This window comes from Cricetulus griseus, chromosome 2 (genome assembly GCF_003668045.3).
Source record: "Cricetulus griseus strain 17A/GY chromosome 2, alternate assembly CriGri-PICRH-1.0, whole genome shotgun sequence".
Taxonomy (NCBI): Eukaryota; Metazoa; Chordata; class Mammalia; order Rodentia; family Cricetidae; genus Cricetulus; species Cricetulus griseus.
The window spans coordinates 162,632,768-162,656,044 of NC_048595.1; the positions used below are offsets into that span (position 1 = coordinate 162,632,768).

The 23,277-nt window shown below is 42.8% G+C and overlaps 1 protein-coding gene across 3 annotated transcripts in view; it reads right to left on the bottom strand.

The window, feature by feature from the left end:
• The window catches only part of Loxhd1 (lipoxygenase homology domains 1), a 144,719-nt gene that overhangs the window by 70,353 nt on the left and 51,089 nt on the right, over nt 1-23,277 (bottom strand). For all 3 annotated transcript variants that reach the window (XM_027397946.2, XM_027397945.2, XM_035439026.1), the window contains exons 13-18: nt 13,477-13,631; nt 11,991-12,151; nt 7,531-7,607; nt 5,506-5,702; nt 3,268-3,460; nt 279-439 (exon numbers count right to left, since the gene is read on the bottom strand). In XM_027397946.2, coding sequence (XP_027253747.1) covers nt 279-439; nt 3,268-3,460; nt 5,506-5,702; nt 7,531-7,607; nt 11,991-12,151; nt 13,477-13,631 — 944 coding nt within the window. The remainder of the gene's footprint in view (nt 1-278; nt 440-3,267; nt 3,461-5,505; nt 5,703-7,530; nt 7,608-11,990; nt 12,152-13,476; nt 13,632-23,277) is intronic.

The following is a 23,277-nucleotide window of genomic DNA, read 5'->3' on the forward strand; positions in this document are numbered from 1 at the left end:
GTTGCTATTCAAGGGCACATGATAGAACATGGCCAAACATCCCCATTTTCTCCTTCCTAGTTCAAAACTCTATACTCTGCTCATTGCTTCCAGGATTTCCCTAGGGAAACCAAGAGAATTTTGGTTCAACCTGTCCGGCAGGTAACATCTCCCACTCAGCTGGAGAGTGGCAGCCTATTCTCCAGTGGGTGTTGGATGAGGAAATCAGATTGCCCAAGGCACCACCATAGAGACTGCTAGTCCTGTGTTGGCATCACCATTGCCTCAAGTTCACACACCTGGAATATGTCCTTGGATGCCCGGTCAAACACTTTGGAGCGGCTGGAGAGGAAGAGGATTTCGGTCTTTCCTTCTTCACCATAGATCTGCACATAGACTCGGGAAGTGGTGCCTGCACCACCCACATCCCCTGTCCATGTCTCAATCTCATAGTGGACCACTAGGTGAACATATATGGGAGAAATGGGGCATTTAGTAATAGCAACAATGACAGCAACAAACATTTCCACAGCCAGTCCCACGTCCATCCCACATGCCTGATCCTTCACAGGCATCATTACTCTAACTGCCCAACACAGTGAGCCAACATTTTGCAGATGGACAAGCTTAGGCTTAGAGGAATTGAGTAGGCTGTAAAATGGCAAATCTATGCAATCGATTGCTACATCTAGTCATCCATGGCATCACATGTGTCCTTAGAGACCAGGAGAGAGGGGGATTTCATGCAGCAGCTGTCACTCTCTATCATCTGCCTGCCTGCTATATTTTGAATGTTTGTTCCCTCTAAGACTCATACTGAAATCTAATTGCTTTTATAAGATGTAGAGGCTTAAGAAGTGAACAGGTCATGAGGACTCAACCCTTCTGACTTCTTTCTCTGTCCCTATCCGCCATGTTAGAACGCATCAAGAGGACTCTGGCCAGATACCAGCACGTTTGTACTGAACTTCCAGGGTATAGAGCTATAAGCCAATTAGTCTGTGTTCATCTCATGTTATATAGTTTATAATACTATAGACTACAACTACTATACTATTTCAATACTGCATTGTAGCAACAAAAATTAGATTATATTGTAAAGCTACTAATACTAGGCAGATACCACAGGGCAGGAAGAAGCAAAAGCTGTATTTATTCTCCTTCATTGTAGGAAATGACAAGAGGTTGCAAAGATAGTGCTCATTTAAATATTAGCAGCCTTCAGAATATATCAACACATGTCCTGCACAGAAAGAGACGTGAGTATTTTGAAGTGATATTTATTAAGCTGTTAGAGAGGTTATTGGTTATTGGTAGCAGTTATATGGAAACATGTTATTGGTAGGTAGCAGTAGAAGGCACTGCAAATGGAGTAGATGTCTCTCCCTAAAGGAGTATGGTACCAGGTGCCAATTGGTGTGAGTATTCTGTCTTGGTAGAAGACAGCATTGGGATTTCTTTTTAGATAAAACTAGGTGTGTGTGTGTGTGTGTGTGTGTGTGTGTGTGTGTGTGTATGTGTGTGTGTGTATGTATGTGTGAGTGTGTGTATGTGTGTCTGTGTGTGTTTGTGTTTGTGTATTATGTGGGTGTATGTGAGTGTGTGTATATGTGTGTATATGTGAGTGTGTATATGCGTGTGTGTATATGTGTGTATGTATGTGCATGTATATGTGTATGTGCATGTGAGTGTGTGTGCATGTGTGTCTGTGTGTGTTTGTATGTGTGTGTGCATATGAGTATGTGTGTATGTGAGTGTGTATGTGTGTGTTTGTGTATGTATGTGTGAGTATATGTTTGTGTATGTGTATGTGAGTGTTGTGTATATGTGAGTGTGTGTGTATGTGTATGTGAGTGTTGTATGTATGTGAGTGTGTGTGTGTATGTGAGTGTTGTGTGTATGTGAGTGTGTGTGTGTATGTGTGAGTGTTGTGTGTATGTGAGTGTGTATGTGTATGTGTATGTGAGTGTGTGTGTGTATGTGTATGTGAGTGTTGTGTGTATGTGAGTGTGTGTGTGTATGTGTATGTGAGTGTTGTGTGTATGTGAGTGTGTATGTGTATGTGTATGTGTATGTGAGTGTGTGTGTGTATGTGTATGTGAGTGTTGTGTGTATGTGAGTGTGTGTGTGTATGTGTATGTGAGTGTTGTATGTATGTGAGTGTGTATGTGTATGTGTATGTGAGTGTTGTGTGTATGTGAGTGTATGTGTATGTGTGTGTAAGTGTACATGGAGTGTCAACCTCTATCACTCTCCACTTTAATGTTTTGAGGCTGGGTCTTTTGAGGAAATTTCAGCTCATCCACTTAGCCAGTGGACTGCCTGGCCAGTGGGCTCCGGGGATCCACTTGTCTCCTCTCTCTCTGACCTATTCCACACAGGGATTGCAGATGTGTACACCATACCTAGTTTTCAGTAAGTGCTGTGGATCCTAACCCAGCTAGCTGTGTTTGCTCAGGAAGCACATCTCATTCTGGCTGAAGGACAGCTGCCCCAGCTTTGTGTTGCTTCCAAAGAGAACTCCCATGAAGAAGGCCATGGAGGACAGCTGCAAGCATCTGCCCTCAGGAGAGATGTAGATACACAGTGGCCATGAAAAAGCAGGGTGTGGTCCCCAGCCTCTGGGCACCCTTGGGAGCCTCTGACCTGCCATGAGTGAGGGCTCACATCACAGACTTTGGAAGACAGAGCCAGGGTCATCCTGAACTTTCAGCTCCTCAGAGAAAGCTGCCCACAAAGCAAAGCCTGTCAGCTCACCCTACCACTGTCCTCTTACCCTGCTCCACCCTCCCTAGAGTTCTCACTTCCTCCCTGTTAGGCAATCTGCTCACTCTCTCACAGGTACACAACTTTGGTCTGTTTTGTTAATAGCCACCTTCACAAAGACCAAGGTAGCCCTGGCTGGAGAAAGCTCAATAGACATTTATTAAGTGAAAAGTCCAACCTCCTCAGTTTTCCTAAGGAAAGATGGCATATACTATGCCCCAAAGTTTGCCACAGAATTGAGAATCTACTTTTTTCTGTCTTTGTCTAGGATAAAAGTTTCGTCTATGGGGTTCTCATTTTCCCCATCTTTGAAATGAGCCCTTGTTGCTTCCCAGACCCACAGCACTGTGACAACAGGAACCCTGGCCCCCACCCCCACCACAGGGAGACAAGACTCAGTCACCACAAGGCCTGCTTCCCTTCCTTTGACCCCTCCTTTCTCAGATTCCATCATTCCTCCTCCCCCATTGAACAAGGCAACAAATGCTGAGTTGCCAAGGGCCCACCCAGCCTCGTCCATACATTTCTGGATCTCCACGACCTCGCTGGGGTAAAGCTCCACCTCCAGCCGCCCATCAGCCTGGTTCTTATCCAGCCAGCGGTTGGCAGGGAAGGTATACTGCTTGCCTTGGCGGGGCACACGGATCTGGACGCTGCCCAGGAACCAGCCTGCATGCATTCCTGTGCTGTCATGCCCAATCACCAGCCTGTTGATCTGCAAGGAAACTCCAGGAAGGGTGTGTGAACAGCAGTGTGCAGAAATATTCAAGCCTCCACCTCCATCTCTCTAAAAAATCTCCTCTCAACTGGGACCTCAGGCCCCTTGGGAGAAGGCTGTTCTGGCAATCAGGAACCTGGGGATTCAGCTACCCAGGTGGTCCTTTCCTGCCCAGAGGCCCCACCCCCTCCTCCTCAATCTAACTGACTTCCAAGGTCAACTGTGAGAAGCATATAGCCTGCAGAGTTGGCAAGAACTTCAGAATCTGTTAAGTACTTTAAAACCCCTGTAACCTGTGCTACAGAAGCAGTAAAGTGCTCCACAGGTCTGAAACTGTCATGGCTTTACTTGGGTTTGATTTGAAGTAATACGGTATTTTGCACATTTCTGCGTTGCTTCCTTGTCACTCCCTTCCTGTAGAGTGATAGAATTGGCAGACAATCTCTCCCAACATGGTGGCTCTGTATCTAATCCTCCTCTTACTCTTGGACCTGAGGAACATTGTTCTCTGTCCATTAAGTCTGTAGTCAAGTGCTTTGCTTTTGACATGGCAATGTCTTTGCCTGTAGGGAACAGGGATGAGAGTTCATATGGTCCCACCATCATGCTTATGTGTATTTGGTTTCTCGGGGTTTGAACAGCTTTCATTTTTGTGGAAATGCTGTATACAGGTTGATTTGAACATTAGATGGGATTAGCAGACGGCTTCCAAGTACACTTCCAGCCCTGAGTTTTTCTCTGTAATCGTTTGGGGTTGGGGGCTGCCTATGTCTGGTGCCCAAAGTACATATTTAGAAAATTGTCCACTCAAGCCCTTGTTTTTGCTTTCACACATACTGAGGGCCTCTTTGCAGCTGTTGATGAAACGCTGTCACAGCAGTCACAGATATCACAGCTGACTGTGTGGAGCGCAAGCCCCTGAAACTGCTAGAAGAAAACCAGCTCAGTTTATAAAGCCCAGGAGTTCTCTGAATGCCTGCCTAGGCTGAGGAGAGTGCCATTGTTTCTCTGTGCTGCTGGGACTGTCGAAGTTCCAGGGAGATAATAATGAAGAGATAGAAAAACTGCAGTTGTCTGTTGTATGACATAACTGGAAGCTCCCAAAAGACAAGGGCTGTCACTAGTTCTACATCCCCTAGGACTGGAGGTGGAGTAATTGTTTAGCAGTACATCCCGAGCCCTGACTATAACATATTCAATGCTAGCAATAATCCCAGTGGCATCTCCATCATTGGGAGTAAACTGATGAAGACGAGGTTAAATAACTTACACGTGGCAAGTCAGTGGAAATGCTAGGCTTCCAAGCTCTTGGCCACACTGTTCACTGAGAGAGATTCACTAACATGAGGACAAGTCTCCATGGCCTTCTACTGTCTCCTCTCTCCCCTCTCCTCCTCTTCCCTCAGGCACCCAGAAATCCTTCAGTAAAGGGAACAAAATTGTCATTTCACAATTATTGATTGAGCTTAAATGTAAATACACTAGAAGTTCATTAACCTCAGGAGTAAATGACTGTAACAGATCTTTCCCCAGAGTGCAAACTGATGAGATAAAAGTGTTCCAGGGTACCTGAAAGAAGAGGAAGTCCACAGGAGAGGAGGGACAGAGACCATGAGGTTGCAAAGGACATGCCACACCCGAGTTCATCATCTGACACTTGGAAAAGTACACTCAAATCTGGGATTGGGAAGTATTTTTATCCCTTCCATTTGTTTCTTCCTCCTCTCTTTTCCCTCCCTGAATCCAATATCCCCTTCCTGGAATAGAGGTAAAAATGTCGGGGGTAAAGTTACTACAAATGTGTATTACAGCTCAAAATGTTCTAGAAGCTTAAGTACTGCTCTTGTATCTGCACCTGCTCTGGCCATGGGAGAAAGTAAATACCTCACTAGCAACTCCTAACTAAGTGTGCAGTTCTTTTCCTTCAAAATGGGTTCACCCATGTGCACGTCAGAACAGACGTGAATGTGTATGTGGACATGTATGAACCAATGTAGGAACATGGTGAGACAAGGTCACCTAATTCTGCAACAGATACTTACAGTTCCAATGTTCAGGGTCTCCAGCGTAAACTCATCTACTCGGCCACGTTCAAAGTAGTCTTTGAGGTTGTTGTCAGAAACAAGAAGAACTTGCTTGATGGTGTCAGATTTCTCCCCATAGAGCTTGATGTACACCCTAGAATCTGTGCTGGCCCCGGAGACATCCCCAGTCTTCACACTGATGTGATAGCGGAAGTCTGAACATGCCAAGGCAGAGAGAGATGGGAAGTTAGTGTAGGTTGTACAACAGGGAGCACGGTGTTGGAAAGGATGGGTCAATCTTCAGCTAAGGAAGACCTAGGGTAGGAGTCAGGACATCTGAGCCTGGATCTCAGATCCTGTAACTAGTAGTAGGGGCTCCTCCCTCTCTGTGGAGCCCCCTAATCTATGAAACTAGGGTCCTGCCTCTTCCTGTTGTGTAGTAGATGAATGTGTTGACAGTAGGAAAGTACGTTTTAGACAAGAACAGCCACATTCCAGGTGTCACAGTGTCTCCAGAAATCCCCCGATTCAGGTTCTGATGGTGAGGGAGACATCAAAGACAATAGAGCTTTCCGGTACTTAGCACGTTGGGCACACATTCTATGCTATTATTGCTAAGTACTCTCATCCCAACCTTATAGGCAAGGGATGTAGGATTCAAAGGTTGGGTGTTTGACATGAAATGGTTGGTTACAACAAAGTCACCATCCAGGAGTAAAATCTTGGTATGTATTTAAAAGTTACTCCCTTCCCTAATAGGATGTCATGCAATGTTATCTACTTTATCTCCCAGAAATTTCTGCATCAGCCTGTGTGCCAGGACAAAGAACCCCAGAGGGAAAGGTGACTTATGGGACAACAACATCTAAGCTCTAGTTGTTCAGGCAGGCAAGCTCCAGGGTATGTTTCTTAAAGAAGGGAGTGTTAAAGGCCCATCACTCATTGCTCTGTTAGGGTCTTCCTACTGGGATGTAGTCTGGAGAAAGTAAGATGATACTCCATGCCTGGGGCCATCAGCAGCAGAGCTCCCTGGGGCCATCTGCAGCCACCTGTCATCTCAGCTCCATCAGCGCCATCCACAGGCACTGGGGGAAACAGATCGCTTTACTGGTGAAAGACAGCAGGAACTAGAAGACTTCTTTGTGTCCTTTCTATACAAACTTTTCCAAGGTTCCTCTAGGAGAGCAGGAGGGTGGGCTCTGTCTACATGGTGAAATGGGAGCCTGCTTCAGTGGGAAGAACAACAATCTAAGGCAGAGACATTCTAGGAACTGGTCCCAGTTCCATTGGGAACTGAAGGCCTGAGTGTTCTGGTCATGGAATGTCCTCTTATTATAAACACGAGTGACCTCTCCTCTTGAGCTCCTTCCCAGTTCTTAGACTCTGTAATGCTGGGCCCTGCACTAGATGTTCTGGTTCAAGGGTGCAATCTGACCTTAGTAAAGGTAAATATTAGTATCTGCAGCTTCCAAACCTTGGTTTCCCCATCCGACAAATGGACAACATTAGGTCTGCCTCCCTTTGGGGTTGTTGCAGGGGTCAGATGAGTCACACCCTGGGAACATGAGATACTGTATTGTTGGACTCTGGAGGCGCATCTCTCTTAAGCATTATCTAAAGCTAGTGATCAGACCACAGCATTTGAACATGTATCACTAGTAAGGGAAACTCCAGGGCTCCAGGACAATGCCCAGCAGTTTAAAAGTCCTCATTAAACAGTCCCGTCAAAATGCATTTCTGCTTACAAAGCAGGGGTTCCTGTGCTTGGTGCTGTCACCTGGTGCTACTGTTCTTTTTGCTCTGTTGACCCTTATTCATTCAGGGCCTAACACCATGCCATGCCTGGACTGTGCATTCAAGCACAGACATAGGAGAAGTTTCCAGAATTCCATCAATGCTGCTTTTCTACACCACCCTGTGTTGCTTTCATGAAATAAAGTGAAGAAGATGTATCTTCTTTGAAGGTCTAGGTCCTATTTAGCTGAGGAAAGGCAACTGTCATGCCCAGGGGACACCTATCACCTGGCCATCGGGACAACTCACTCTTGAGCGTAGCATTGCTGTCACTGGGGAGCAACTCTCGGACCAGCTGTCCATCATCCTTATCCTTGTCCAACCACCTAGAGAGAAATGGGGTGACAGTTCCTTGAGTGGAACAGTAGACACTCCAACCATCACATCCCTCATCCAGAGTCAACAAGAGGCCCAGACTTTTGAGTTTAGCAAAAGAAAGTGGGTCTTTGAGATTTCCTAGCAAAGTGTTCCAACCCAGACCAGAGGAAGACTTTCTGGAGAAGGCTGACTGCTGACTGAGATCAGAAAGATGAGAAGATGCTGACCAGGAAAAGAGAGAGGAGCATCCCGAGGGAAAAACATATCCTGGGGTGGAAGTTCAAGAGTTGCTGAAAAGTCCATGTAGCAAGTGAGAGGCAGAGGTGCTGGCAAATGAGAATGGGCAAGGACAGCCCACAGGGTAATGATAAAAGGCCACTGTTACTGTCAAACACATCTTCCAGGGGTCAACTGTGTGTGTGGTACTGTGACAAGGGCTCTATGTGGAAGAAACCAGAAAGAGAGGATATTAAGGTAACTCAGCTCAGGCTGCTGAAAGCCTATAGTATGGTGGAGAAGACAGGATAGACTAAATGAGATGCTGAGGGTAGGGTTGAACAAAGGAAGTACTAGAAGGATTTAGAGAAAGGAGAAGGACTTGGGAGGAGGAAGTTGAACTATCTTCAAAGATGGGTGAGATTTAACCTCAGAAAAAGTAAGTCTGTGGTTTTCAGGGCTCAGGGTTATCTATGTCTCATCAATATGTCATACTGAGAAGTGGCTCCAGCCCTCTGCCGGCTGTGCCCCAGAGGAAGAGATGGGAAATATCCACCTGCAAGGCGCCTTTCCCTTAGAACACAGAGGCCAAGCCTGAGAAACAAAGCCATTGTGCAAGTATGTGTTGTATATATCCCATAGGCAGGCTAACTTGTAACCCAGAGCCAATCATTGTTCTCTAGGCTCTGGCTTCTTAAACTCTGGAGCATGAATGTGGGAGTTGTGAGATTCAGGCAACAGTAAAGAGGTTCTGATGCACAACAATGCAAGCTTAGTTAATGAACAAAGGATAATAAACCCAAGAAGGCAGTACTTGCCTATGTTGTGTGGGTGACTTTACTGGGCTCTGGGCACACAGCACACGCACTTTTCCTGCACATGTCACCACATGTAACACCAATGTAACCTGAAGCTCTTTGGCCCTGGATTCAAACCATCGCGTATTATGAATTACAGTGTTTTTACATTGTACATACATTTTTTTCTGCTCTGATAGGAACATAATGGTTTCATCATGGAACACAATGACTTTTAATATTTTCCTACCATCATTCCCCAGGAAACATCAAAGTAGCATATCTCTGTATTTTATTGTGTTAGAATATTTAGTTTTTATAATTGTTGTTTGAGTTTCTGGCTTGAGTTTGACCTAAAAGATTATCAAATGAATGTTGCCCTGGGATTAAAGTAGAATTTCCAACAATTTCTGAAATGATCCTAAACATCTTTCTGCCACTTTGTACTATCTACTTCTGCAAAACAGAGTTATCAGCAGTGACAGTTAGAAAATCAAGATACCAGTCAATTCTGAAAAATATTGAAGGGACTCTATATCCTGCAGAATCAAATGTTCAGTCAATATTTAACTGTCTCTGTAAAAATATTCCCACCTCACTAGCAAAATAGCTAATTAATTAAAAACAGTTAATTTTTTGATTTTTGTCTCTAATAAATGATAAAATAATTTGTATACCGAAGAGATGTCTTATAACAGATCTCTTTATGGTTTCTTATCTGTAAATGTTTGCTTTGTTTAGATATTTTATTGACCTAGACACCCAGAATCACCTACAAATTTCTTGGGTAAAAGGGGACCATGAGTGGAAAAAACTTGAGAGCTTTGTGTTAGAGAATTGCAGAGACTAAGGCCTTGCTTTCTAGGCCACACCTCTCTTCACTTTATGCCTTGGTGCTTATCTTCAAAGCCCATCCCTTCATGATCCCAGAGGGAAGAGCTTTCTAAGCCTGTGGTGATGCAATATTCAATATTATAATAAATAAGTATCTCTTATATTCTAAGAGACTAGAACTTTTGCTGGCCCTCACAGGCTTAGTTAATAACACAGCCTAAAGTCTTTTAAGACTGCTTTCCTATTGTGTACAGCCCATTTGTTTAACTTACCTTTAAGAAAACAATGTAACAACCAACCTTACTTGACTTGGATTTCCTATTTGCTTTTACAACCAAAGCTATGCATAGCTGTAATCTTAAATTATTGACTCTTCCATACCATTGACCCAAGAGTAAGGCATGTGAATTTATATGTGTGTGTGTTAGCATAATTATTTGCTGAAAACAGATAATAGGTTGAAAGCAACTTTATAAGATGAAGGTTGGAAGCAGCATTGGGATCTATGGCTTGGTAGAGTTTGCTTGTAATCTTCATCCACTGGGATAAATGACTTAATCCTTTGTGAAACTCTGTATCCCTTATTCCTTCCCCCATGTGATGCTTTATGTGTTGTTCAATAAAGAGACAGAAAAGTCCTTCAGTAGGGACATGCAGACACAGAGCCAGAAACAGACAAGTTCACCAAACAGTATCCAGGAAGGCCCAGATTCAAATTCATACAACAGATTGGAACAACAGAAGATACCAGGAGGGAAAAGTAAAAAACTCAAACTGGACTCTCTCTAGGTTAAATTGTACCAAGGGTAAGCTTTTAATTTATTTTCCTTGGTGTTACACTATGCATCATTGGTGACTTGAGTTTGTCATAAATGCATTCAAACCAACATACAAGCATATATAAGATAGGTAAGCCAGAGCCTTCAGCTTATAAAAGAAGCCAAGACACCACCTCTTCCCTGCCCTTCTGGCATGCATCTTAGCCCTCCTGAATAACGACCCCTTCCCAGGGCCAATGGGATAACATCATGCTTTCTTTATCTCTTCATCCTTATTTCATACCCAAATCCCAAAGGCTCCTACTCCCCCGGGGGCCTTGCTGTCAGCTAGTATTAGCTAACACTAGAATGCTGTCCATTTATGTAGGCTTTGGTTCAGAACACTGGAGAGATGAAGCAGAGACTTCAAAACACAAAGATTCATGATGTCATCCTAAGAATTGGTGACAGAGGATTTGGGACCACAGAATGCTAGCTACAGTCCCTTACATTGAACCATCAGGGCTTTCCCTTTCTCTGTCTTTCTAAGGTCACTGATAGCTCCCATAGTCACAGAGGCTGCAGAAGAAATGGGTGGGATGTTGCCTACAATGGATGGAAGCAGATAGGCAACAAGCCATCCCAAATCCCACCTGTTGTTCCTTGTCTCTTCCATTTACCTAGCCCCAGCCCCTCCCAAGAGGTAAAAGGAAGCCATGACACATCCTTTTGTTGCTACCCAAATACTTTCAGGTATTAATAGACATAGTTTTAAAAAACTATTTCCCTTTAGCTTCAAATGCTGCAACCTAGTTTTGCCATGAGGTGTTGCTAAATGGATGTCAGCATGTTGGTGGCTTCATGACTCTTTGCCTGGAGCTCACAGGAATGTGCACACCACACACACACACACACACACACACACACACACACACACACACACACTTGAAATAACGCAAAACTGCTTTGCCCTCCCTACTAGCAGAGTTACACAGTTCAGGTGAAGAGTGAATCGATGTGTCAGGCCACAAGTTAATCTGGCAGCATGTTCCTCCCAGGTGTTAACACAGGCGAATGAAAGCCACTGGATTTTACAAAATACTGACATTTCTCCTTGTTCTAAAATGTCTCTATTGGCAACTTTAGGAATCACCAGGAGCTGCTGGTTGTGCAAGGGATGCTTCAGAAAAATAGTGCAGAAACTTTTCCTCACTCTTGAAGGAAAGAGATACAAGCAAAGCTGGATACCTTGAAATAATGTAAACCGAGGAAAAAAAATGTGGTAGGACTATCCACACAGAAATCCAGCCATGCTGTAGTGGCACATGTCTTTAATCCTAGCACTCAGGGAGCCAGACACAGGAGGATCTCTGTGAGTTTGATCCCAGCCTGGTCTAGAGAGTGAGCTCCAGGATAGCCAGAGCTATACAGAGAAACCTTGTCTCAAAAAATCAAAGAAAAAAAAACCTATATTTTATCCATATTTCATTCTACATCTGACAAATCACTTAAATTAAGGAAATGTCAGGTTTTTTTTTGTTTTTGTCATTTTGTTTGTTTTTCATGAATAAAACCATCATGTTGGCACTAAGTGTACACTCGAGTACCTCTGTCCACCAGGGGTGGGGCAGAATGTGAAACTCAGGTCTACACACCTCCTGCAAAGCCACTTCTTTCTTTCCCAACTACCACCTTGAACCACTGTTTTTCCTACTGTTCCATGTAAAAAGGATGAGTCTTTTCTCTAGTGGCAGCTGGAAGAAAGGAAGGCAAAGGTCATGTGTACCTGAGGCATGGGAACTCGACGTTGTCGCTCTCCGGCTGTCCTTCCTCTCTCACCAGCACCCTGTCCAGGTACCAGCCGCTGCCCGAGCCTTTGCCATCATGTCTGATCCTCACTCGCCTTACCTTCCTCATAGTGACAGACTCAATGGTAAACTCGTCAGCCTTTGGGAAAGAAAAGACGGCAAAGCCATGTAGATAGTGGCTCCCCCAAGACCCAACCCTAGCACACTCCAGAAGTCTGAAGGCAGAAAGAAGAGTGACAATTCTTTCATGGATGCACACAAGCTACTGCAGGGAGCAGAAATATAAAACACATGCAACTATAGCCTCCTTACTTCTCCCCAGGTGGACAACAGCCTACCTACAACCTCCTTCTCAGAAGGGCTTTACTGACACAACCTTCAAATGCCTATCCTTGGTTTGGCTCAGAGTCTTCTACTCGAAATCTCTCTCATGCCAAGAAAAAGGTAAATGGAGGAAGGAAGAGCACAGAACCTACAAATCCCTTCCACCTATAGGTCGCCACCAAGTTCACATCACTGAAACAATGATTCTTTACTGGGCATTGACTGTGTCTTGTGAACCATTTCTGAACCCTATGCAGTACAGTCCTCCATAATCTTCACAATAGCCAACCACAGGTAGGAGTCCTCTCCCTCCTTTTAGATACAAGGAAAGTGTGGCATGGGAGAATGCAGTGAGTGGCCTAAGCCTGACTTTCCCTAGACCTATTTGATACTTTCTTCACTGCTTCTCAGCCCTTTGGCCCAGATTAAACTCACGTTATGGTTGTGGTAACATAGGGGAACACCTAACACATTGTATTGTGGCTAGCAATAGACCTCACATCAATGTTTAGTGTTTTCTTGGTTTCTCAAGAAAGAAAGAAAGAAAGAAAGAAAGAAAGAAAGAAAGAAAGAAAGAAAGAAAGAAAGAAAGAAAGAAAGAAAGAGGGAGGGGAAGGAGGGAAGGAAGGAAGGAGGGAAGGAAAGAGGGAACGAAGGAAGGAAGGAAGGAAAGAAGGAAGGAAGGAAGGAAGGGAAGGAAAAAATATTGACAAGCTGCCCCTAGTGACCATGCCTAACAGAAAATGTGTATTGTCTTTTATTTTCTCCCAGCCTGCGTCCTCTAGGACATGCTTGAGATACCCAATATCCTTCCCAACCTGAGGGGTGAATAGGACCACAATTTCTCTATGGGACTCTCCAGCTTCTAGCTGCATAATACTAGGAGCCTTGTAGCTACCATCAATGTTAGTAAATGACAGTGAGCCAAATTTGCTCAAGGATCCAATCAACCAGATATTTCTGTGTCCTTCAAGTGGCTTCTACCTGGAGTCACTAGACCCCACTCCCCTCACCCAGACAAACTTATATCATGGCTGAGGTCCTGACATCCACCAGCAACTCTACTTTGAAAGAACAGGGAAGATAGGAAGACAAAACAGGGGTGGGCTGAGAGGAGGGAGGTCCATCACCACAACTTACATTGCCTTTCTCAAACAGGTCGGTATTGTTCCTGCAGTTGTAAAGCAGTCGCTCCCCCGTGTCCCCCACATCACCATAAAGGCAGAGGTAGACATTGGCATCGGTTCCGGCACCTTCAAGTTCCCCTGTGCACACAGTAACACGGTACCGGGCCACTGACAGACAGAAAAGGGGACACCATTGGCTGGCTGCCTCTGCTCCTGGGCCTAAGCTCTTTCAGCTGTTACCTGGGATGACTTCATCCCTTAACTCAACTCCCCAAACCTCACTGCAGTGAGCCACTCCGGAGCAGACTCATCCCAAGCCTCAGTTCAGTTTACACAGACCAGAGGCTCTTCATGCCTGTCAGTTATCAGAAACCCATGGGAAGTGTTTATAAGAATTCAAATTTCTGAGGCCCACTTCAGACTTCCCAAACTTTAATTTCCAGAAGAAAGACCCTTAAAACAGTTGTTAATGACCTCCCTCTGTGGAGTCTGATGGAGGGAAAAGAGTGGCTCATAGAGCAGGTGTTGCAGTGGAAATGGAGAGAAGGCAATAGATGAGTGACCTAATTTAGAGGTAATTCTTGATGATGGACCAGATAGGTAATCAAAAGAGAGAGAAATCAGTTTGGTTTGGGCAGCTAGTGGGTAGAGTTTTTAATAAGGCATAGGAGGGTTCTGATTTGATCACTATACATTTGAGATGCCAGTTAGATATTCACAAAACAGAAGTCAGGATGGCAGTTAGGTGTCTGGAGGGCCAGGTCTGGTGATAAGACTAGTCATCCCAGGTAGATGCATTCCATTTAAAGCCATGAAATCTGATGGGAGCAATGAAGAAGAAGATTAGACAAGGACTGAAAGAACATTTGAAGATAAAATGGTCCCAAACTCCCCAAATGTGAGTTAAAAACATTAATCTGTATATTTGACATTTTATATAAAATGAACTCTGAGTAGGAAAAACCCAAAGAGATTTACTTCCAAATACATCATAATAAGACTTCTAAGAGCCAAAGACAAAGAGGAAATCATAAAAAAAGAGCAACAGGAAATTGAGCACAAGGGATACACAATAAAAATTCACAGACAACTCTTCATCCAAAACTATGGTACCAGAAGGTGGTGAGATTGTTTTCAATAAGATGAAAGAAAAAAGACTATGATCCAAGGATTCTATATTCCCTGAACTACTTACTGGTCATGGATGAAAGATAAATTAAAGAGTTCCAAAATAATCAAATACTTCCAGAATCTTCCATCACTAAAAGAGATACTCTGTAACAAATATTAGTGGGACATAGTCACATTAGACAGTACACAGTAACTTGAATTCACCTGGAGTATTATGAGTCACAAGAAAAATATAAAGTGATAATGGCAAAGATACTATACAGGTATTTTTTTTTCATTTTTAGCACCCGTCTTCTCAAATTTTATATAAAAATACAACAGCAGAGAGCAATAACTATAAAACTTCACTGGTGAGTCTTTCATATGTAAAAATACAAAATTTCAATATAGGGAATCACATATCCTAGGCAAAGATACAATTTAAATGATAGCAACTGTATGAAGGAAAGTGCATGGGAGTGAAGTTCAATATACTACTAAAATTAAGTTGACATTATTTTGATCTAGATTGTTCTAAGTTAAGCTGTGGATTATAATTTGGCGGAGACTACTTAGAAAGTAACTGGAATAATATGTAGTAAAAGAAGCAACGAAGAAAGATGGCATTTTATAAAGTCTATGTAATGCTAAAGAAGGTAATAATGTAAGAATTGAAGGAACCAAAAATATGACATACAGAAAACATACGACAGATGTAAATCTTACCACATTGGCAACTACATTAAATGTGGTATGTTACTTGTAAATGGACTTAAGGCTTCAATCAAAAATAGCAGAACATGGTGGGCAGCCTGCAGAGATGCAGGCCAATGGTGTGACACACAACCGGCCAATGTAAGGTGTATGCTTGGCATATGAGGAACTCTAGGGAGAAAGGACAAGAAAAATTATACAGTTGAAAATTGTCATTAGTTGAACATCCAAAGGAAATCTGATGTACAGAGACTGTCAAATGGATATGGATCTAAGTATATCATCACAAAGAGATATACTTTAGATCCCACAACATAAATAGGTTGAACATAAAGAATCACTACCCAAACTGGCTTGAGATGAAAGACTCTGAAGGTAAAAAGATTGAATAAATAAAAAAAAATTACCCACAAAGAAAAGCCGATGCCTACTGCATGTCTTACTGAATAAATCTATACATTTAAAGAGAAAAAATATTTCTTCTGAAGATTGTGTAACAAAAGAAGGTATATAAATTTACTTTTTTTCTAGTTGTAACCAAATACCTGAAAAGATTCAACTTAAGGGATAAGGTGATTATTTTGGTTCATGGGCTAAAGGGACTTGGGCCATCCTGGCAGGAAGACATTTGGGAACAGGGCTTCCCAGCTGTGATGGCGGGAGCAGAACCTGCTTCCTCCAAAATGGATGGACCAAGGAGCAGAGACAGGAGCCCTCATGCTCAGCTCAATTCCTCCTTTTCCCTCTTTTGCTCCATCCTCCCCTTGGCCCATGTGATGCTTCCATGTGTGGGTCTCTCTCAGTCTGGGCAGGTCTCTCTCCCTTAGTTAGTGTCCTCTAAAACACCCTCATAACACACCCAGAAGTGTTCGTCAGTCTCCATGGTGATGCCAAACCTAGCCAGATGGACATTAGCCATCACAAATCCACCCTTTGTCAACCTGACATCTAAACACATCTCTGTAATCCAAAATGCTCTACCCTTGACCTGAGAAGGCCTATGCCCGTATCATAATGCCAAATGTATCCAGTCAAACTTCATTTGGTACCACAATCTTATGATTCCCGGAGTAGGATCTTGCACCTGAGGCATACTTACTTTTGTCTGGGTGCAAAGTCTCTGATTTGTTTTAATGTCACTAATACCTTTTAACATTTTCAGCCACTCTGTCCATGCCTGCCTTGTCTGTGACTTTAACCAGGTTCACACTCCTTTTCTTTCCAAAGTACATAATTTTTTTTGGTCCAAAGAGCTTTTGCTTTGAATTCTCACTGTATGTAGACCTCACTAAATGCAGTGAGCAGTAAACCCTGCCAGAGCTTGTATGCTATACTGAAGCTTGAAGTTTCTTCTCATCAAGTAAATTACTCCATTGCTTTTAATCCAGCCCTGCATGACTTTTCAGGACTTAGGTAGAATGTAGCCAGTTTCTTTGTCAGAGCATAGCGTGCACAGCCTCTAGCCCCATTCTTGATAGCATCATCATTTCCTTCTGAATCCTCCTATGTAAAGCCTTGTCTGTCAACAGTTCTGAGTGGCCTGCACTGCCACTTAGGGCAAGGGTGACATCCAGACCTGGATGTCACCTGCTGCTGAGGACCATATCTGGGTCCTACAGAAGCTGGGGTCTGTGTTGAAAACCAAGGTACATGTTGTCAACAAAGGTCACATGAAAGCCTGGAGTTGGGGCAGGATCTCCATGACTCTGGGTGGCTGCAGGATGTCTTAGAGAAGTTTTGGTAAGGATACAGTGATGATGGTGTGCCAGAAACCAGAGGCCTTGAGCCAGTCCAATGCCTCATTGCAATGGACATTTGCTAGTAAAGCTGATTGGACAAAAGGGCACACTGTTTGACACCCTCCCCGCAATGCCACCAAGACAAATGCAGAGGTGTTGGAGAGGCAGGAAAGATGGAGGAAAGAGAGGATTCTTTGTTTTTGTTTGTCTGTTTGCTTGCTTTGTTTTGGTTTGTTTTCATTTCTTTAAATTTTCTTCTGTTGGGGGCCTTGTGGCTGAGCTATCTCCAATTGAGAAACACATGCAAAGGAAAAACCAGTTTTCTCCAATGGAGTCTCACTGGGTATATAAACTACACTGAAGGGTAGACCTCATGCCCAGCAATAGATAGCCAACACAAACAACTAAACGGTGATTTTGGAGATGATTTTTGTCTCATATTGTGTTGCTGCTTTGTTTTTTAAACCTTACTTGTCTTTTGCTTGTATATAATAGTTTGCAAATTTATGTTTCTATGGGTGTTGGCTCTCTCTCTCGTGTGTGTGTGTGTGTGTGTGTGTGTGTGTGTGTGTGTGTGTGTGTATTGTGCTTTTCTTTGTTCTTTTTAATTCTGGTTTGATTGTTTTATATGCCTGTTTACTTTCTAAATAGAGAGAGAGTTGGATGAGTGGAGAGGTGGGGAGGGTTTGGGGAGGAGATAAAGGAAGAGAAAACATAATCAGAATATTTTGTATAAAATTATTTTCAGTAAAAATCAAATGTATAACTTAAATAAAAATGTTAAATAAAATAAAATGCCTAATTGGAGTTAACATGTACAAAGAATCAGACACTAAGACAAGATAGATTTTATCCCAGGAATATAATTTGGTTTAACTTCTAAAAACCAATTAATGTAATATGTCATACTAATAGAATAAAAACCAAAAATCACATGATTATCTCAATAGACACACAAAAAGAATTTGACATATGCTTTCATGATTAAAAACCCATTTTTTAAAAAAGAACAAAAGAGAATTTCGACTCATAAAGGTCATCTGTGAAACACCTACACTTAAAGGTCCAACACGATTCTAAAAGTCTCTGAGCAAGGCAATAAAGTGGGTGAGGAGATACAGCATCCAGACTAGAAGGGCAGCAGTAACGCCATGTCTGCTCATGGATGACAAGACAGTGTACTTAGAGAATCATAAAGGAGCCGCTAAAAAAGCTACTGTAGATAGTACATCAGCAAAGTCATACAATATAAAATCTATGCTTCCATAATAAGTTAACTTGAAAATAAAATTAAGAAAGCATTTCTGGGCTGAGGAGTGCTTGCCTAGCATGAACAAAGCCTCAGTCCTCAGCACTGTGTGAACTGGGTGCAGCAGCACAGGCCTGTAAGCCTTGCACTGGAGAAGTGGAGGCAGGAGAATCAGAAAACCAGGGTCATTCTCATTTATATAGTGAGTCTTCACCCAGTGTACAATAGGTGAGTCCCAGTATCAGAAGAGAAGAGGAAATGACAGGAGGAGAATGGAAGAGAAGGGAGGGGTAGAGGACGGCAAGGTGAGCGTTTTCATTCATAACAGCAGAAAGAATGAAGTGGGCTGAAAAGATGGCTACCAATGAGGGCTAAGAGTGCTTCCTACTCTTCTAGAAGTTCCAAGTTCGGTTCCTAGCACCTACATCAGGTGACTCACAGTTGCCTTTGATGCCTTCTTCTAGCTCCTGCTGGCACTCAGACATATGGTGTGCATGTGTACACATGTGTGGAAAGAAATGTCCTTTTCAAAGAATAGAATATTTAGAAATGAATTTAACAAAACACATGAAAATTTTATACTTCAAAATTACAAAGTAGTATTGAGATTAAAGATTCAATAAATGGTCATGGAAATGTCCCATGTCCCATGGACTGTGTGACTTAAGATCATTAATACAGCAATAGCCCCAAACAGAACTACTTTGATGCAATCCCTATTAGAATCACAGTTGACTTCTTGGTAGAACTTGGTAAGATTTTTCCTCAAATTCATGTAACATGGCAAAATAACCCTCAAGAAGGAGAACAGCAAGTGTGGGCAAAATGTAGATAAGTAGGGGCTTCCCAGGATACAAGCGAAAATGTGCCCATCTTTTGAAAAACAGATCAATAGTTTCTTAAAAATTTACAAGGAGAGTTACCATCTGACTCATGTTGCATGTATGCATAAATGTCAGAGCAGTGGTGTTCATGATAACCAAGAAGCGGAAACAACCTAAGTGCTCAACTGTTGCCTATGTTACTTCCATATGATGAGGTATCATTCATCAATTAAAAAGAAACCATGGACCAGAAAGATGGCTCAGCAGTTTGAGGCACTTGTACACAGGGCTGGTAACTTGAGTTAGATCCCTGGTTCCCACAAAGTGGCAGGAAAAAGTCAACTCTCAAGAGTTAATCTTTAACTGTCATGCATGAACCATGACATGTGCACACCTGCATACAATACACTAAATAAAGAGACATAAAATAGTGATACATCCTTTGATGTGAAGGCACCTTGAGCACACGCTAATGAAAGAAACATGTGTGATTCCATTTGCTAGAAGACACGAAGCTGCAGACAGAAACTAGGTTAGTGGTTGTCAGAGGCAAGCGTTAGGTGGGGAAAAGAAAGAGTGATGACAGGCATGGGGTTTATTTGATGGTATGAAAATGTTCTGGGATTTGATGGTGCTGACGGATGTACAGATTCACCAAATATAGATCAAAAGGATTGGCCTGTGAACTTTTAGTGTGTGAAACAAATGACTCATGAATTTATCTCAATAAAGCTGTTGTTTTTAAAAAGAGGCATTATTCATTGATACATCAGATGAAATATATCAGAAATGAGACAAATCACTGGGAAGTATAGTGCACAAAATCAATTTTAATAATGCACTCATTTCCATGTAGAGACATATGAAAAATCAACCTGACCATGAATCATGTGGGTACATGAAGATGTGGTGTCTGTGCCAAAGGCAAAGAAGCATTGTCCATGGAAGCCTACCCTGAGTAAAACAGGCGCTACATGGGTTCAGAAAAACATCTCTGCCTCCCCCAACCCCCAACATTACCTCCCCACCAAATCACATTTCTCAAAATTAAACCATCCCTGCCTCCTCTGGGAAACTTTCAAAATTCAAATGCTACATGCTTTTGTATAACCAGTGCTGTACATGCTATGCAAGGGTCTGGATCTTATGTGCCCCCCAAAATCTCATGTGTTGAAAGCTTCATCGCCAGTGCTATTCAGAGGTAGAACTTTGGGAGTGACAGGATCACAAGGACTCTAGCCTCATGATTAATCCATTCGTGGGTTCCTATGTTAGGCTGCTAAGGTGGTAGAGAATTTGTGAGGTGAGACCTACTTAGGAAGCATGCCTTGAAGGCTATCTTTTGTACTTTCCCCTTTCTCTTCCATCTCTACCTCTCTAGTACCATGTTCTCTAGTTTCCATGCAACTTTGGTTTGCCACATGCTCCCTGCATGACAGTCGGCTTCCCTACACACCCACGAACATCTATGGACTAAGCCCTCTGAAACAGGGAGCCGGAAGAAATGCTTCCTCCTTTAACTTGTTTAGCTCAGCTTTTTGGTCACACTGACAGAGCAGACTGGAACATGTTCTCAGCGATATGATATGATAACAAGAGGGGTGCACAGCATTAGCTGGTGTGTGCCAACACAGGAAACCAGGGGAAAATTAAAGCCCCCAGCCACAGCCTTGTTCCAGTCTGATGTGCTGGTTGGTCTTGCTTTCGTGGTCATCTTGCTAAAAAAAATTCCTAAAAGCAAAATGGTAACAAACATTGAAATCCCACTCCTGGGAATCCCTATCCCCTTTGTCCCAGAGTTCTAAGCTCTGTCCCATTAGAGGTCTTGACAAGGCCTTACTCTGTAAGGGTCCCTCTGAGCCTACCAGCTACTGAGGTCCCAAACTCTTCCTGGCAAGACATCTGTGGACAATTGAAAATAATTACATTGTTAATCGTCAGCAGTGAGAGACATTAAACAGATGGGCAAGTACCAGAGCCTCTTGGGCTTTAATTCAAAAATTATGGCTCAATCTGATTAACAAGCAGCAACAATATTCAACACCCATGTCCAGCGGACTCTTGCCCACTCATCAGTGGTGTGTAATCACAGTGGAGAAAGTGTCTCATTTATTTTGCCATCTCATGTACTTCCCGAGGAAAAGGCAAAGTGAAAAAAAAAATTGTGAGGTGGCTCATGCTTTGTCTGCATCACTAATCAGTCCAACCACTCCAAAATGCCTCTGAACAACTAGACATGACATTAATTGCTTATTTGGTTGACCATTATTTTGTAAGAAGTAAAGTGGGAGCACACAATTTCAGACTCCAAGGATTGATTTTAAATTGGTATTTACTCATTGTACATGATTGCAAGACACTCCATTAAAGGCTCTCTGGGAAACTATGCATGTCATTTGTTACCTACTAGAGGAGTGGGACATTGTCTTTGTCTCTGAGTAGTGGTACAAGGAACAGTGCAGAACACAGGGTGAGCCAGTCAGGAGACTGTGTCCCTGCCCTGTGCCCCATGGTTTTTGATGACAGAAAAAGAGAAGTCTTGAGAGAAAGTCATGCTTCAGTCCAGGCAAGGAGCAGAGAACATTCTGGACAATCTAGGTAAAACTGGCAGATGTTTCCTTTGGCTAACCTCACCAAAAATGAAAACCTATAGATGGCTTTAAAGATCTAAACAAGATGTCTGGTGGAAAGGGCATGTATAAAAGCAGCAAGAAAATTCTGGAAGCTGTAAAACAGAAAAGTGGGACATCCTTAGTGATTTTGGTTCTCAGTGTGGTTCCCTGGGGGCAGTGCTGATAGTCTTAAATTTTACTGGATAAGCATTGTGGTGGCTTGAAAGAAAATGACTCCCAAAGGGAGTAACACTATTAGGAGGTGTGCCTTGTTGGAGTAGGTGTGGCCTTGGCAGAGGAAGTGTGTCACTGTGGGAGTGGGCTTTGAGATCTCTTTTGCTCAAGCTTCCCCCAATGTGACAGTCGGTCAACTTCCTGTTGCCTGCAGTCTCAGCTCTAGCACCACATCTGCACACTGCCATGCTCCCCATCATGATGATAATGGACTGAACCTCTCCAACTGTAAGTGAGCCAACTCTTACAAGTGTTTTCTTTATAAGAGTTGCCATGGCTGAAAGACACATAAGAAAGTGTTCAACATCCTTAGCCATCAGGGAAATGCAAATCAAAACAACTCTGAGATACCATCTTACTCCTATCAGAATAGCTAAAATCAAAAACACCAGTGACAGTTTATGCTGGAGAGGATGTGGAGAAAGAGGAACACTCCTCCACTGCTGGTGGGAGTGCCAACTTGTACAGCCACTTTGGAAATCAGTATGGCGACTCCTCAAGAAAATGGGAATGAGTCTACCACAAGATCCAGCAATTCCACTCCTAGGCATATACCCAAAAGAAGCACATTCATACAACAAAGACATCTGTTCAACGATGTTTAAAGCAGCACTATCTGTAATAGCCAGAAACTGGAAGCAGCCTAGATGCCCCTCAACTGAAGAATGGATAGAGAAAATGTGGTACATTAACACAATGGAGTACTACTCTGCGGAAAAAAACCATGGAATCTTGAAATTTGCAGGAAAATGGATGGAACTCGAAGAAACCATTCTGAGTGAGGTAACCCAATCACAAAAAGACAAATATGATATGTACTCACTCATATATGGACTTTAGACATATAGTAAGGGATTACCATTCTATAATCCACACTGCCAGAGAAACTAGTAAACAAGGAAGACCCTAAAAGAGACAACACTTTGTCCCCTGGAGAAGGGGAAAGGGTCACCATCCCTTGAGAAAACTGAGAACATGGGAAGAGGGGGGAGGAAGCTACGAGAGTGAGAAGGGAAGAAAAGGAAGGATTCAGAGATCATGAGGAAGCAGAAATTTTAAGTGAGGTGTAGATTAGAAGAAAGGACATATGATAGGTAGGATTTTAGTTGGGGGGGTGGTAGAGGAGGAAGGGAGGGAGAATGGAACTGGGATCATCATGTAATTCAATCTTGTTTGTAATTCAGATATATAAAAAATAAAAAAAACTAAAAAAAAAAAAAACAATCTTCTATTTCTGAAGGTGCAAACAACCTGAAAAAAAAAAAAAAGAGTTGCCAGGATCATGGTGTCTCTTCACAGCAATAGAAACCCAAACTAAGACAATCACATTCT